Consider the following 18,027-nt stretch of genomic DNA (forward strand, 5'->3'; position numbering starts at 1 on the left):
AACCCCGTCCCCTCTAGTTTATCCTCCGTCATTGTTTTCGTAGTGCTTAGGCGAAGCCGGCGGAGATTGTTCTTCACCAACACCGTCACCACGCCGTCGTGCCGCCGGAACTCATCTACTACTTCGCCCCTCTTGCTGGATCGAGAAGGCGAGGACGTCACCGAGCCGAACGTGTGTAGAACTCGGAGGTACCGTGCTTTCGGTACTTGGATCGGTCGGATCGTGAAGACGTACGACTACATCAACCGCGTTGATATAACGCTTCCGCGAATGGTCTACGAGGGTACGTAGACAACACTCTCCCCTCTCGTTGCTATGCATCACCATGATCCTGCGTGTGCGTACGGAATTTTTTGAAATTACTACGTTCCCCAACAGTTCATTCATGAACTTGGTATGGTTCCAAGAAGGCTTTGGTCAATGGGACACTATTGCAGATAGTTGCTTAATAACTCAGTCAGAGGAATCAGGTTTCGACCAATGATTCACATATATACAAAGCCAGGTCCGCACAAAATATGAATGTTGTGAAAGCGTGAAAACGCGAGGATATGCAGAGATACACACAGAGCTGAAATTGTTAGATCCGATGGACATCAGGCTATACCACATGCGAAGCATTTTTTACACCGGTATGCCCTAGGTGTAAAGTGCATTAGCATTAACTAGATTATTGACTCTAATGCAAGTGGGAGTCTGTAGGAGATATGCCCTAGAGGCAATAATAAATGTTATTGATTATCTCCCGGTTCATAATTATGTTTATGTTCCATGCTATAATTGTTATGGTTCTCGAGTCTGCAATAACTACGAGGCTCGGAGGAAGACTCATATGCACGTGTGGAATAATAAACGGTAAAATGTATTCCTAGTCTGGCCTCTAAGACTAGCTCAAGTGTTGCATGATGGTTATGTTTTCCTGATCATGGGCATGTCTATACCAGCAACCTTGAGGGAACAATGTTAAGAGAACATTTGTGTTGAATCGACCCGAATTGATGTTATGCTACGAGATACATTCGTCACAAGTTTATTGGTATATAACACAGAGATGGTTAACGTTTGCATGATCCCTTAGACCATTAGAGTATCGAGTTTCTTCATGCTTGCTTGATTAACTTTGGGGTTTGTTAAATGTCATCCGTAAATGGGTGGATATTACGGCGGCTTACGGGTTCATGGAAAAGTATGTCAAGTAACTTGATAGCTCAAGATTGGGATTTGCTCCTCCGACGATGGAGAGATATTCTCGGGCCCTCTCGGTGTTAAGGTATCCATAATCGTCTGACCAGACACCTTGTGATTTGATCATTGGGATGCCGGAACATGGTAACGAGAAAAGAGAACAAAACCGGTAAGGAGGTAACTTGCATGGTGGACAAATTGTTCGTACACGGGGATACAATAAATCTCACCTCGAGTGTTTGTGACATATCGCGAAGTAACAGGAATAGCTCACTGCAACTGGAGGTTCACTCGAATATTCATTCGTGTGGGTATACGGGTCAATATGGGTGTCCACGGCTTCGATGTTGATCATTGATCGGAAGGGGTTCCGGGTCATGTCTATACTTCACCGAACCTATAGGGTCACACGCTTAAGGGCCATCTATCTGTTGAATACTAGACAGGGAGTCTGAGAGAAAATCATCGAAAAAGTTTCACACACCGAAAAGTTTCGGACAGCGGAAAAGTTCTGCAGAGAGAGGTCATCGGATGAGTTTCGGTGAAACCAAAAAGTTGTTTCGGGATATACTATTAAGTGAAATTGGTTTCGGCACATGCCTGATAATTCTTCGAGGGTGCCAGAGTCATTCTGGAAACTTTCTGGAATTTTACGGGATAAAAGCTGGAATTGCTCCGGAGCTGCCGGAACCACTTCAGATGCTTTTCGCAGATGAAAATAACTAATCCGGAATTGTTTTGGAACTCGTTGAAAATTATTTTATTGGATACTGGAAATTTTCTAAGCCCACATAAATATTTTCAGCTCGAACGGACGCTGAAAAATGTCGTCATGAATAGTGAAAGTGCTTTTTAAGATATTTATGAAAAGCCACCTTTTGGGGCTTTTCCCAAAAGGCTTCTAGAAGGACTTGGGGATCAAGGAAGCCCCTTTGGGGGCCCCCATGAAGGTGGGACGTTGGAGGGTGCAGCTCCTCCATGGAGCTCCACTTGTCATCCCTTTATGCCCTTTATGCCCTTTTATGTGTGACATAAAGTGTGGGCATTTTGGGTTTTTCATGTTTCCCCCTACCCCTTGGGTTTTCCTATAAATAAAGGTGAAGAGGCACTCTCCACGCTCACTCCTTACTCTCATACAAATGCCATGCATGATCTGGCTCTCTCTCTCCCTCCTAGTGAAATAGTTTCGTAGAGCCAAAAGGTTGTCTCGGTTTTGGCTGGAATTAGTTCTGGACGGCGAAGCCCTGCCGGATAGATGACACCGTATGTGTGCAACTCTATAGAGAGATCGTAGTTTCGGTCTTAGTTCGAGAGTGCCTCCTGAAGGGTTGTCCGTGTGACTGTCCGAGTTTTAAATGTCCTCCCGAAGGGCTGTCCGAGTGACTGTCCGAGTTTCGAAGGTCCTCTCGAAGGGCTGTCCGCGACACCGTTCGGGGGACTGTCTGACCACCTCCCGGAGGGCTGTCCGAGGGGCAGATGAGGGTATACATCCTCGCAGCTGGGAGGATGTAAATCCTAGCTGCAGGGATCTGCACCGCCGTTCGTCATCGACTCTACTTCCGTTGCGCTATGAGTCGGTAACGAAAAAAATCAAACCATGTATGCAGTCTCTATAGTGGTCCTGGACTAGTGCATAAGTCGATTTTTTTTTTGTTTTCTGCTGCGTTACCCTACAAAAGAGGCCCTAAAAGTCGATAGAAATGCCTCAACTCGGTAATTTTGCCAATACCATCAAAATGGGTATTGGACCGTGGACAGCTAGCATGTCCAAATAATTGTTTATTCGGCCTTCATTTGTTATGTTGGAACGTTGTCATGGGAATCAAAATGGACATCAAGCTAATGCTGGAAGCTGATATACTGTACAAACACTATATGCTGCCACTGGGACTGATATATACAGCTCGCCATACATGTGTGTTGTGCATGGGCTGGCCCAACTAGATCGGCTGGTATTTTTATTCTTTTTGTGGTTCGTTTTTCTTTTCTTTTTAGTTCATATATTAACAATTTTAAGTGTTTTTATTTTTTAGTTTTAATTTTTCATTATGTTCTTGGGTTAATTTAGATCATCTTTTCCGTTTTTGTTTGTCTGGTTTCCGTTTTGTAAATTTATGAATCAAATTTTCTAAGATGTATAAACATTTTTATTTTCATAATTATTTTTGTCATTTTGTTGATTAATACTGGAAATTTTTTTGTATGTTATTAGACATTTTTTTGAAACCCTTGCACTTTTCTCAAACACATAGAAATCTTCTAAAGATCTATATACCTTTCGTTTTCATATAGAATATTCTTAAAAAAATCACAAATACTTTTTTGAATACATGCTTTTTTTCATTGTAAATGAATATTTTAAAAACTATTTAACACTTTTGAAATATACAACCATATTTTTTTGATACATGTGAAAAAACTCTATATACATGAACACTTTCTTTTGAGCTACATGAACAATTTTTCTCACAACACATCAACAGTTCTACTCATTTAAGAATATTATTGTCGGACTGATTATATAAAATCACTAAACTGAATACATTTTTTAGATTTCTCAAAAACAAATCTTACCTATTAATTGTCCGTAAAAACCCGGTGACATGGGCCTCTTGGTTGAATGCAAAACTACGAGAGTGGAAGGCATATTGCGATGTTCGCGTGCTGGCCCACGGGAGCGAGGAGTTGCTTACAGCGAGCATTAGGGCAGTACACAGGGGACCCTGGTTTTCAGAGCAATATTTATTCATAAACTACCTTTGCTTTTGACATACATAACATATCTGAATAATTTCGTCGTAGTGTAAATTCGTCTGTTGAAGCTAAACGGCTTGAAATCCTGGTGTATAGAGATCAGGAAGTGCACAACTAAGATGCTCTCTTTTCATGTGTTTTTCGTGCAAATATTCCTTAGCTGTGGAATTATATTTGAGTCCTTGGTTCCCATTATCTATATTCAGCATTAACATGGAAAATTACAATTTTTGTCAAATCAAATGTGAACAATTGAACTTTACATCAGGTTGATTGTGACGTAGCATATGTGTTTTTGAATGTTACATCAAGTTGACTGTGATACAGCATATGAATTTTCTTAGTATGCTTCTTAAAGAATAATTTTATAATTTCTTGTCGCCTTTTGGTGCGAGCGATTGTGGATTCTATCATATATCTATCTTTCTATAATTAAGGAAATATATCATTATCAATAAGATACCAATTACACTCGACCTCTACACTAATACGATATCAAGAGCTAGTCAAGATACTGAGAATGCACAATAGCCAAATTAAAAAAAGAGAAATTTCCTAAAAAATAAAAATATAAATAAAAGCTTGACATGGCTGAAGTGAACAACAACACACACTGACAGAAAGAACACCAAGCACCACCCTTGGAAACATATGAACTGCCATAGATATTGTAAGACTAATTATGCAGTTTAGTGGCAAGTGAGAAATGCGCTGCAAATATCTCCCATCATGGTTATCTGCTGTTTATTGACCAAATATGAGAGCTGTTTGTACTGCGTATTATTTTTTCAATGAGAATTGAAGTAGTACGCTTGTGTTACAAAATCTAATACTTTTGGCTTACTAAGCTAACTAGCTTTCTAATATTTTAGGTACACTCTAAGAGAACTCATGCTTATGTATGCTTAGTCTCAGCTATCCGAGCCATCAACCAAATACCGTGTAAACACATCAACTAATCTGTTTGTTAAGATTAAAGTTTATGACAGTAAGTTTGTTAAGAGTAACTTTTACCCATAAGCTGAACTGTTAATAAGAACCATGTGGCGAGAAAGAGAGTTACAGCCTTACAGGAGCACATTTTCAATTTTTTTATTCGCAATAAAAGAGAGAGAGAGATAGATGCTCTGCTGAAAGGAGCGGAAACAGGAATAACTTTACTGAGTGCTCCAAAAAAAATGCTCCAAGTTGTCGAATTATCGCATACTCTTTCCCAAAAGAGAGAAGAACACGAATCTTGGCAATTGTGCATGTCAGCCTAGAATGTATATAACATCTGTTGGTAGCTGTGTGCAAAACTTAGAGATTCTGATAAGAAGGATAATGTTTTTTTCTTCATTTTGTTTTCACAAAATTTCTCTGCCGAGTGTCGACAAGTAACAGCTATACTCGCAAGAGATTGGTGCAATAATAGAGGGAATCATGGAATCTTCCACGTCCGCCAAACCTCACCGTCCATCTTCTCCGGTCACTTTCACTCGCCGCGCTATAAATACACCCTCCTCAGCACATTTGCAACAAGCAAGCAAGCTAGCAGCCACACGTACCGGCGTTGATCACATTAGCTTGCTTAGCATCACCACCTGGTCTTAGAATGGCGGCGTACTACAACGGCGGCAGGACCATGCCCTACTCCAACACCGACGAGTGCTTCGACGGTGGCAGGACCATGTACTCCAACACCACCGACGACTGCTACGACGCTGGCAAGCACGGCCACGGGCACGGGCACGGCCATGGCCATGGCGGGGCAAACATGTACGCTAACACCACTGACGTGGAGTGTTTCCAGGACTCCGGCAGGCACGGCTACGGTGGTGGCGGCAGGACCATGTACTCCAACACCGTCGACGAGGAGTGCTTCGACTCCGGCAGGCACGGGCATGGTCACGGCCACGGCTACGGGCACAACGACGGTAGGGCCATGTCCTACTCCACCACCGAGGAGTGCTTCGGCGGTGGTGAGCAGGGGCAGGGGTACTACAAGAAAGAGGTGAAGCAGCACAAGAACAGGGAGCGCGTAGGCGAGGTCGGCGCCCTCGCCGCCGGTGCCTTCGCCCTGGTAATCAATTAATTAACTTCACCAACAAAACAACATCACATTTACACAGTACAATGTATCCATGTACTAATTAAGATACATGATCTTTGAATATGGCGTGTGTGTGCAGTATGAGGGGTACGAGGTGAAGAAGGACCCGGCACACGCGAGGAAGCACCAGATCGAGGCCGGCGTGGCAGGCGCGGCGGCGCTCGGCGCCGGCGGCTACGCGTACCACGAGCACCGCGAGCAGAAGCAGGCCGCCTACGGCGGGCAGCAGGAGTACAGGATGCCCGTCCACAACGGCTACTGCAACTAAGTGCACGCTACCAACGTCGATCGATCGTGGTATAGACTCCAATAATAAAATCGACGGAGCATCATGCAGGCAGGCATGCTGCATCACTGCATGTATGTGTTGCTTAAGTACTTTTAATTTCGGCTTATCTACAATAAGCTAGCTGCATGCGTACGTTCGTGCTACCAGCTACGTGCTCTGTGGTGTAACTTGCGTGTGGTACAATACGGTCGAGAGTATTTACGCGTGTATGGATTGCGTGGTCTTGAAAAATAGTAAGAAATAATATTATGGTCGATGCAAAAATATATATTAAGTGTCTATCTATATTACCCAATCTTTACCTAATAATAAAGGGGTTATTGCTTCTCGATACGTCACGAAATTGCCAACGAAGTTGTCATAAATTACCCACAATGGCATCAATAAGTGAAGGAAACGATTCAATTTTTTTTCAAAGTTGTCGCCATCCGCTTCAGCTCTAATACAATGATACCCTTACGTATATCAGAAGGACACACGTACCGCAATGGCTAGAGTTGCCGTCTTCCACCCCTGGTTCGATCCCGGGAGAGCCCCTACTCGACGCCCGTTAGCGTCAAAATACCGACCTTTCGCTGGAGAGAACCGCAAATGGGTCGGGCCATTTGGAGCTAGTGAATTCAGGCGCGGAAAAAATAAACCCTAGACAAAAAGCAGTTCCGAGAGTGAGAACTTGAACTCAGGACCTCACGCTAGAGGACACCTCTTTGAAACCAATAGACCACACGAGTTAATGCTAGAATTGCAGCGCCCAGATTTAAGAACCAACTAGATCATCGCCAGTGCGCGTTGCCGCACCCGTCTATTTTGGCAGTTACATAATATTATATTTGTATACAGGGCCATAGGGGCAAAAGAAAAATGAAACTTAAATTTGCAAAAACTCGACCGTTACATTACTCAGTTACCTTAGACCTAACTTTTTGCAAAATGTAATGTGGTAGTAGAGGAGAGCTGGGATTTTTCTTGTGTCTGGTGGACTTGGAAGTTGATTCAAGTTTGGACTTGCTGGCCGTGCCTTAATGTAGACTCTTAATGGGTACTTGATAAATGTATTGGAAGGGAGTTTTTGCGACCTACATAATCCCAATTTATTTATATTACCTATTTGTATTTAACTATTTGTTGGCAGAGGAGATATGAGTTTTATTGATTTTGGCTGGATTAGTACCATCAGTCAGTTCGTAAGTGGTCAATACAAATTGGATTGTTATGAAAACATACACACCAATCTAGTATCACTAAAAGAAACTGCTAATAAGATGACAATCAACAGCAGAAAACAAACATGTACATGTAATTTTAAAAAGTTTAAATGTTGATTTTAAGCATGGCGTGCCCATGAAATCCTCACTGGTTTATACCCGAATGACAGCCGTCTTCAACAGCAAAAAATAATAAACAATCTGCTCGATTGTTGAGAGCATTACATCCATGGACGAAGATTCCTAAAGAAGGAATTTAATTAGGTTGGAAATCAAATGACACTAACATGTGTGGTACAAGGAGCCGTGTCGATCTGTAGCCACAAGTTCTTCCATTTAGTATTAGCAGCTCCATATGATACGTAAGGAGGCTGTCCAAAATAGGTCATCATGGGAAAGGGGTGACTCCCACGAGTCAATTAAGATCCAAACTGGATTTTCTACCGATCAGCAGTTGATCACCTTGCACCACGTACAGAAAAGTAAAGCTCACAATCAGGAGAGAAAGTCCAATAGAGCAGGTAATATCATTTGCAAGATGGACAATATAGTCAGAAACTCAGAATATATAATAAAAAAGATGATAACTATCACCGGTCACATACTGGACACAGGATGGCATAATAATGCACCATATGAGGCCAAAATTTTCATATAACATTAACACATATTAGTAGAATGAAAATAAATTTTATATGGCAAAAAGAAAACATTTGTCTCATGACATGTAGAAGAATACGATGCAAATAGATTAGTATGACCATAATATGTTTTTTTAAAGACCAAAATATGTCTTTGACCTCAGTCGGAAAAAGCATATACTTCTAGTAATAGTTTCAGATGGAGTAATATTCTTTGAGCAGATAGCTACACATTGCTAATGTGTAATCTACTGTCTAATCTCGGCTAACTCTACAGTAACAATAATTGAGCATTACAAATGTATATGCATTTTCAGTGGCTGTGCATTTTTTATGCAGTAGTTATTCTCACCCATGGTGACATTTCACGGAATTTTCAACTGTACCTGAATCAGTTCATAAGCTATTTTAGGTGTAAATGTCAATATAGTAGAGAATTCTCACCTGCTTTATGTTCAGTAGCACGCTCAATATTTTCCTTTCACAAGCCATAACCTGAATAACCACATGATTCATCAAGTAACTAATATTATTTAAAAAAATGCATGGAAATAGCAAATAGTAGCTGTAGTGCCTGCTAATTGGTCCAGGCCAACTGCTATCAGAACTACCTCAACTCACATCAACCTGAACCCAAAGAGAGATTTAAAAGGGGCTGAGGGGAAGGTGTAACCTGGACTTGAAGGACCGTCCAAAAACAGATTCGATGGCCCAAAACAAGTAGAGTAGTATCAAACACTTGGCAGGCCCTAATGGTAATACTCTCTCAAGAGATTATTAGAAAGCGCATCAAGAGAAATCTCAAACGAGGGATAAGACAGAAGGATGCCAGATTGACATGGACGGATCTGCACAAGAGGAAGCTTGAAATAATGATGAGAACCCATAGTGAGAAGGCCACATGGTTGGTGGAGAAGATGTTTGGTTCTGCTGCCCGAACAACGGGAGAGCACGGGGCGACGGATATATAATTATATATGTATTAAACAGGCGCACGAACTCAAGCAGGTGTAGGCTGCCAAAGCAATAACGTACCTCCGCTAATCAACACCGCGAGTGGCGGACATCAACCGCTATGAAGGCTACCATGAACTGATACTTCAATGCTTTCTTCAATGCCGGCAGATCGGCCATCGATCTGATTCTGCGGTCCCTTTCGCACGTTTCTACCGCTTCAGTTGCCGAGGTGTGCGAGGAGATCCACATCCTCTCTCCCGCATTGCTTCGCTCCACATTGTCTGGCCGATCAAGAGGGCGATCTTCCGTTCGCTCGATCGCCATCTCTCTCTTAGATTGGACTGGATATTTTTTTTCCTTCTGAGCATACCGATCGCCATCTCCAGTAACGGTTGAGTTGCTCGATGGGCTTTGTCAAATGCTAGGCCCGCACGCTATTTTTTAGTCATACCCCCCGCACCCAAAGGCCCCAATTAATAAGAGAATGCCGATTTTGTTCCAGGAGCAGCGGCCCATTGGAGATGGCGATCAGAGGGTCAAGCCCAGCTGCGGGAAGTGTTTCACAGAGAAGCTGATCCAACGACCAAAAAACGCCCGGGAATAGATCAAATGGTCCAGTATCGTGAGGGCGTGAGAAGCCTCCTAGAGTGCATAGTTATAATGTTTCTAAATTTGCATCGCTCGGATAGATTATCAGTTAAAGTACTATGTACATGGCAGATCCGTTTCTTTTTTCGAACTTTTCAACATTTCTTCGGGAAAAAATGACAGTTTTTGAATAATGAATGAAAACAGTGAAGAAATTTAGGAATACGATCAAACTTTAAAAACTTGAAAAATACTGAAAACACAAACAAACATTTTGAAATTTCAAATGATGAACAATTTTTAAATATACATTGAACATTTTGTGATATAGGCTGAACAAATTTTAAATACACACTGAACAAATATTTAAGTACACACTGAACATTTTAGTGATATACGCTGAACAATATTTAAATACACATTAAACATTTTAGTGATATACGCTGAACAATATTTAAATACACATTAAACATTTTACTGATATATGCTGAAAAATATTTAAGAACACATTGAATTTTTTTGTGAATATATGTTAATTTTTTTAAAAATACAAAATGAACATTTAAAAAATATGTTGAGCCTTTTCTTAATATAGGGCGAACATTTTCTTAAATATACGAAGAACATTTTTTACACTTGCCATGAACTGTGTATAAGACACGAAAAAAGAAACAAAAAGGAAAAAGGAAAAGGGAAAAGAAAAGAAAAGAAACAGAAAAAATATATGAAAGAAGAAGGAAAAAGAAGAAAAAAGCAGAGCGACCGTGGGCCGGCCCAAAACTGGAGCGAGGGTGGCCAGGCTTCAGCTAAGCTACGTCCTTTTGACGCCTGCGGGCGTCAAATAGGATTTGCCCGATCCCGGGTACTACCCTTTTTTTCTCTACTTTTATCTCTTAACAGCGAGCAAGCCTCCTCCACCCTGCATGCGTTCATGGGCCAGGCCATGGCACCCCCTTTTACTTTTCTTATTTCTGTTTTTCCTTCTACCAATTAATTCGGGATTTCCAAAAGTTGCGAGTTTTCAATTTTATTTGAGAAATCATAAAATGTTCATGAATTAAAAAATGTTTGGAAAATCATCAAATGTCCAGTATTTTAAAAAACTGTTCGCATTGTTTCAGAGAAATCATAAAATTTTCATGAACTCAAAAAATGTTTGGAAAATCATAAAATGTTCAGTATTTTAAAAAACACTTGCATATAAATAAATCATTATTTCAAAAAATGTTCGCAGAAAATATACTCATGATTTTAGAAAAAATGATAAATTCAAATAGATCTGTAAATAATGAACAAAACTAACCGGCTTACATAGAGGGTTTTTTTGGGATCTGTAGAGGTTGTTTTATGATTTTATTTAGTACATGTGAGTCACTTAAAAAAAAGGTTTCCATGTTCAGTACAGGGTTGAGCCCCAAAAAATTGACACAACTTTCTATGGTTTAGTTTTTGTCTCCATACACATCTATGTTTATTCTGATATCATAGTTTTACTAGTCAGGGTAAACACCATGACCCTAGGTCAAGGTGAGACACATCATCCATTTGTCTAGCTCAGGCAAGGTCCATCAATGTAGTTTGCTCAACCAAAAAATATTTTGTTGTGGCGCCTTAGGAAATCAAGTCGTGATGAGACCATCAAATTTTTAGCTTTTCAAATGACTTCTTAAAACTTTCTTATCTCAACATGACATGATTTCATATGTTTCAACGCACTGGCATATGTTTCAGACTTTTTTTTAGCTCTAGCACATATGCATAATTTGATTGTTTTTCTTCCTTTCCAACACACAGGCATATTTGCTAGTAATAATAAAGTCATTAGTGCTTTTGCAGATACATCACATAAATTGCTACCAAAGTTGCAAAATATTGCCCACCGATGCCACATAAATTCCGCCCAAGGTTGTAAAATATTACCCACCGATGTCACCTGTAAGGTTTTTTTGAGGGGTGATGCCACCTACAAGTCATAAAAAAACGTTTCACATAGGGGAATCATTGGTCTGGGCCAGCCCACATAGTAGGCACCTCCTATACTACACTTTGTGCGGTGAGAGAAGATGCAGTGTGCCCGTTTGGGCCGGCTCATGTGCGGACAGTCTGTTTCTAAATTTTGTTTTCTTATTTTTCTTTTTTCTTTTTCCGTTTTCATTTTTTTATCCTTTAAATATTTTGCTAATTCAAAAAACTTCCAAAAATTTTAAAAAGAGATATTTTACATAAAATGTTCAATAAATCATAAAAAATTTGTGGATTCCAAAAATGTTTGTAATTTTTTAAAATATTTCTCATATTCAAAAAATGTTTGTAATTGTGCAAAAAACTGTTTGGAAATCAAAAAATGTGGATGATTTTTAAAAAGTTCATGTATTAAAAATGTTAATGAAATTGAACAAAATGTTTGGCAAAATATTATCGGTGATGCAGCGAAATGTTGTCATGTCCTTTGGAGTTCATATTTTTTTCTTCCGTTGCACCGCATGGGCCCTTTTGCTAGTTAATAATAATATGGTGTTCTACGTTGGCTTATTTAGATCTAAATATTGGAAACATTGTCTTCTCATGTCCCTCCGTATGAAACATAGGGAAAATTTTCTCAGTCTCCCAAAACTTTCCTCGTCTATAAGTGTGGTCACCCAACAACTTCATAACATCAGTACTCCTTCCGATCTATATTACTTGTCGCTCAAACAGATGTATCTAGCATTGTGAGTAATTTGTTTGTCTCTCAAATGTCAAAACACTATATATTTTAGACCTTCATCCCATTGAAAGTTGTTCTAATTAGGGCTGGTTCTTTTGGCAGCTTAAAATATAAGCCACTTCCTCTCCAGCTTCCGAATAAGCTACCTCCCTTATCCATCTCGACTTCTAAACTAGTTAAGGAATTATTAATTTAGAAGTCAAAAATTTAGGGGCAGCTTATTTTTTAAGCTGGGAGATGCAGTTCATTTCCTAAGCTGTCCGAAAAAACTGGCCCTTAACTATTGTTCGACGGAGGATCCACACACGTGTTAGCAAGCCCAGTAAATATAAAACTACAAAAGGTTGAGCAAAATCTGTGAATAAAGAAAACGAAATATGTAACGCCCCGAGACCGATGTGCCAGGTGTCGTCCAGTTAGTCACTGTTGTTGCCTTGTCATTACTTGCGTGTCATGCATTGCATATCATGTCATCATGTGCATTTAATTTGCATACATGTTCGTCTCATGCATCCGAGCATTTTCCCCGTTGTCCGTTTTGCATTCCGGCGCTCCGTTCTCCTTCGGTGGTCATTTCTACCTTCTTCTTGTGTGTGGGGATTAAACATTTCCGGATTGGACCGAGACTTGCCAAGTGGCCTTCGTTTACTACCGGTAGACCGCCTGTCAAGTTTCGTACCATTTGGACTTCGTTTGATACTCCAACGGTTAACCAAGGGACCGAAAAGGCCTCGTGTGTGTTGCAGCCCAACACCCTTCCATTTTGGCCCAAAATCCACCTAAACCTCCTCCATCATCTAGAGCGTTCTGTCACGATCGCGTAGCCGAAAACCGCACCTCATTTGGACTCTCCTAGATCCCTCCACCTATAAATATGTGCCCCTCTTCAAATTTCGCGGTCTAACCCTAGCCCCCTCCCTCTCCTCACGCGCCGGACACATATCCCGCCGACGGACATGTCCGCTCCGCCGTCCGCCGCCACATGACATCCATTGATTCGCGCCGCCCGTGTGCCCACTTCGCCGAGCCGCCGGGCCCGCCCGAGGCCCATCGCCGGCCCGCCGCCAGGGTGAACCGGGCCGCGTCGGTGCCCAATCCGCTCGAGCGCCGACGTCCTTCCTCCGCCGCCTTGCTTGCCGGAGCATCGCCGGCAACCGCTCCGGCAGCCACGCCGCGCGTCACCGGCCGCCGCCGCCTCGTCTTCGTCGAGCCGCCCCGGCTCCCTTCGCCTCGCCGCCTCGCCCGCAGTGCACCGCCGCCGCCTCGCCGTGCTCGCCGCCGACCATCGCTGCCTTGCTGCGCCTCGCCGTCCGGCCAGTGCATCAGCACGCTGCCGCCCCACGAGATCCGTCCGCGGGAGGCCGAGCCCGACCGGGGCCACTGCCCGCCGACCTCGCCGGCGTCCCCGCAACCTCGCCGGAGATCCCTCGTCGACCGAGCCTCTCCAGCCTCCCGGCGTCCTCCCCATCCTCCTCTCCGGCGAACCCAGCCGGCGAACCTCGGTTCGCGCGCCGCCCCGATCCGGATCTGAGAGGTTGACTTTTCCCCCTCGAGATTTCACTAAGTCCCCGAGTTTTCCTTGTTTCAAATGCACATGTTCATCATGTCGTAAATTTGCATCCGTAGATCCATTTTGGGCATATAGCATATCAAAATGTTCGTCTCAGAGAGCATATCATTTCATCTCATTGCATCATTTTCATTTGAGTTCATCTTGATGCCCGAAATGCTGTTGGAAGAGTGCTATTTGAGTTAATTGTCAGATCTGCTGCTCTAATTAGATATTTGTCATTTTTGCCATGATTATTGTGTGCATGATATGCCCCTAGCTCTACATGTGTTTTGTGATATGTTTTGCCATCTTTCCAGAGGTGCAACCCTTGTATTTTTGTGATGTGTGTGGTGACTAGCACAAGCTTGCAAAGTGGTGCATTCGTTAATGCTGATTCCAGGGACTTAGAAGTCCTTGATCTGTTTATTTCAATATGCCATATGTTCATGTTGTTTCCTAGTGATCCGTGCCTCTTTTGAGGATGATCAGTAAGGATGTTTTGTTAATCTTGTAGTGCTCTATCCATCCATGTCTTTATTTGCAATTATGGAGCACCCTAACTTGAGTCAATCGAGCTCTACTTTTGCTATTTCGTGAATCTGGACAGATTGTCTACTTGTTAGCGATTTTGCCGAGGATGTTGTAGTTGATCCGTGCATGCTATGTTATTGTTCTTGCCATGTCTAGCTTGTATAATATGTATTCTTGATGGGTGTATGCTTAGTTTGCCATGTCATGCTCTGTAGTGAGTGCATCGAGCTCGTAAACATGTCTACTTGATATCTGTTTCGCATGCTCCAGTTTTTCTTTAAGTCTGAGAGTCTGATTATGTTTTTGCCATGTTCACATGCTTGCAAATGTGTTTTCTGATCCCTTTTGGCTCAAGGTCACTAAGGGACTTTTGTTAAGCTCTTTGAGTAGCTCCATGCCATGCTTTACTTTGCCATGTTCAGGCCCTGTAGCATATAGTTTTCATGCTCCAAAGTGTGCTACCTGATCTGAAATTCCAGGCTTGTGTTAATTTCACTAAGTCTGAAACCTGTTTACCAATTGCACTTTTGCCATGCTTGCTTGAACCTGTTAATGGATGAATTGGCCGTAGCTCAGTGTTCGTCTTTTGTTAAGAATCATGAATGGATCCCTGCCATGTATTTTGTTGCCATGATTGAGTGCTGTAGCATGTCCATCTTGCTGCACTTATATGGCTACTTGCTGTATATCGCAGACCGGTGCCATATTTGAATTGCTTGCCATTTCCAAACCATAACTCCGATTCCGGCATTCTTTATATCATTTTCAAGCGATTTCATCTCACCTTTCCAGTGGCACACTTGGATTTCCATGTTGAGGCCAGGTTCATTCATTCCCTTGCAAATCATGCATATGCATAGCATACCGCATCCCGCATATCATACCATGTTCTTGTGTTGGTTGTTTACTATGTTGTGTGCTTCTTTCCGGTGTTTGCTTCTTCGGGTTGGTTCCGGTAACGTCGCGTTTGTGAGCACCCGTTCGTCTACGTCCGTTTGTCTTCTTCATGGACCCGTTCTTCTTCCTTGCGGGATTTCAGGCAAGATGACCATACCCTCGAAATCACTTCTATCTTTGCTTGCTAGTTGCTCGCTCTTTTGCTATGCCTATGCTGCGATACCTACCACTTGATTATCATGCCTCCCATATTGTTGAACCAAGCCTCTAACCCACCTTGTCCTAGCAAACCGTTGTTTGGCTATGTTACCGCTTTGCTCAGCCCCTCTTATAGCGTTGTTAGTTGCAGGTGAAGATTGAAGTATGTTCCTTGTTGGAACATGGAGTTGTTGTTCCTTGTTGGAACATGTTTACTTGTTGGGATATCACAATATCTCTTATTTAATTAATGCATCTATATACTTGGTAAAGGGTGGAAGGCTCAGCCTTATGCCTGATGTTTTGTTCCACTCTTGCCACCCTAGTTTCCGTCATATCGGTGTTATGTTCCCGGATTTTGCATTCCTTACGCGGTTGGGTAATAATGGGAACCCCTTGACAGTTCACCTTGAGTAAAACTCTTCCAGCAATGCCCAACATTGGTTTTACCATTCTCCACCCAGCCTTTTCTTTTCCCTTGGGGGTCGCGCGCCCAAGGGTCATCAATATTTTAAAACCCCGGGCCAGTGCTCCTCTGAGTGTTGGTCCAACTTGTCAGCCGCCGGTGGCCACCAGGGGCAACTCTGGGCTAGCCTACCGGAAGTTAAGACAATCTGGTGTGCCTTGAGAAAGAGATATGTGCAGCTCCTATCGGGATTTGTCGGCACATTTGAGCGGTGTTGCTGGTTTAGTTTTACCTTGTCAAAATGTCTTGTAACCGGGATTCCGAGTCTGACCGGGTCTTCCCGCTAGAAGGAATATCCTTTGTTGACCGTGAGAGCTTGTCGTGGGCTAAGTTGGGACACCCCTGCAGGGATTTCAACTTCCGAAAGCCGTGCCCGCGGTTATGGGCAGATGGGAATTTGTTAATGTCCGGTTGTAGAAAACCTGAAGTTGACCTTAATTAAAATACATCAATCGCGTGTGTTACCGTGATGATCTCTTTTCGGCGGAGTCCGGGAAGTGAACACGGTGTTGGAGTAATGCTTGACGTTGGTTGTCCTAGGATCACTTCTTGATCATAATTTCTCGATCGTGCTTTGCTTTCTTTTCTCGCTCTCTTTTGCGAATAGGTTAGCCACCATATATGCTAGTCGCTTGCTGCAGCTCCACCTCATACCTTTTACCCTTCCTATAAGCTTAAATAGTCTTGATCGCGAGGGTGCGAGATTGATGAGTCCCCGTGACTCACAGATACTTCCAAAACCAGCTTGCAGGTGCCGATGAGTCCGTGCAGATGATGCAACCAAGCTCAAGGAGGAGCTCGATGAAGATCTTGTCCTTTGTGTTGTTTCGTTCTAGTTGATCAGTAGTGGAGCCCAGTTGGGGTCGATCGGGGACCTTGTCGCATTTGGGGTTCTTCTTTTATTTTGGTTCCGTAGTCGGACCTTGATTGTATTTGGATGTTCTAATGCTTTATTCATGTAATTGTGTGAAGTGACGATTGTAAGCCAACTATGTATCTCTTTCCCTTATGTATTACATGGGTTGTGTGAAGATTACCTCATTTGCGACATTGCTTTCAGTGCGGTTATGCCTCTAAGTCGTGCTTCGACACGTGGGAGATATAGCCGCATCGAGGGCGTTACAGAATAATTGAGCTATTTCTTGAAATACAAATATTTTGAAGACCAATTTTGTAATAAAAACTAAAAGTTCTGCAATGAGCTTGGGAAAGTGTGTAAGATCGGAAACTATATATGCACACATCAAGACTTTAGTTTAGGTTATTTCATTTATTGTTTCATACAAGTTTCACTAATTTGAGCCATATTATTACACACAAAATGTTTATTCCAAAATATTTATAAATAAAATTTATAAATCATTACCAACATTTCAACTATTGCTTCGTATTTCAATCAATTTCTGAAACATTACACAGAGATTTAACACAAATATAAATATTTAGTGATATTTCATTAATTTTAGTCCTCTTTGAAAAAGTAAGTAAACTTCCACATCATTTTTTGATACAATTTATAGAACCTACTTTGAAAGTTTTGATGTTTTTGAAAAAGTACTATTGTAAAAAATAAATTTAGATATTCATGGATATAATGTATTTTTTATATTTTATTGGTATTCCTGCAAGTATCTGGTATATGTATTGGTATATGCATTGTATTGACCTATTCCTTTAAGTGCCCACTAATTTTAAAGCAAGAGTGAACAACTGATTCAGCTTCCGTAGCTAGAATATCTGTGTTGCTAGCATGCCTTGTGAGTCGACACGCAAAGACAGATGCCAATTTTACCAATGATGTGGGCCTCTTGTTCGAATAGACAACTGTGAGAGTGGAAGGCAAAATGCGACGCTGGTGTTCTGGCCCACGTGAACAAGGAGTAGCTTACAATGAACCATAGGCAGTGCGAATGCCCCGAATCTTATTTGGGGCCTTCCACACCATCTAGAGGCACATCTGGCACG

The 18,027-nt window shown here is 42.0% G+C and overlaps 1 protein-coding gene across 1 annotated transcript; it reads left to right on the forward strand.

Annotated features, from left to right (window-relative positions):
* The first annotated feature begins 5,447 nt into the window (after window positions 1–5,447).
* LOC119270621 (homeotic protein female sterile-like) lies at window positions 5,448–6,588 on the forward strand. The gene is made up of 2 exons (XM_037552639.1): window positions 5,448–6,001; window positions 6,111–6,588. The coding sequence occupies exons 1-2, from the start codon at window positions 5,534–5,536 to the stop codon at window positions 6,297–6,299; spliced, it is 657 nt and encodes a 218-aa protein (XP_037408536.1). The 5' UTR covers window positions 5,448–5,533; the 3' UTR covers window positions 6,300–6,588.
* Window positions 6,589–18,027: the final 11,439 nt, after the last annotated feature.

This window comes from Triticum dicoccoides, chromosome 3A (genome assembly GCF_002162155.2).
Source record: "Triticum dicoccoides isolate Atlit2015 ecotype Zavitan chromosome 3A, WEW_v2.0, whole genome shotgun sequence".
Classification (NCBI taxonomy): domain Eukaryota; kingdom Viridiplantae; phylum Streptophyta; class Magnoliopsida; order Poales; family Poaceae; genus Triticum; species Triticum dicoccoides.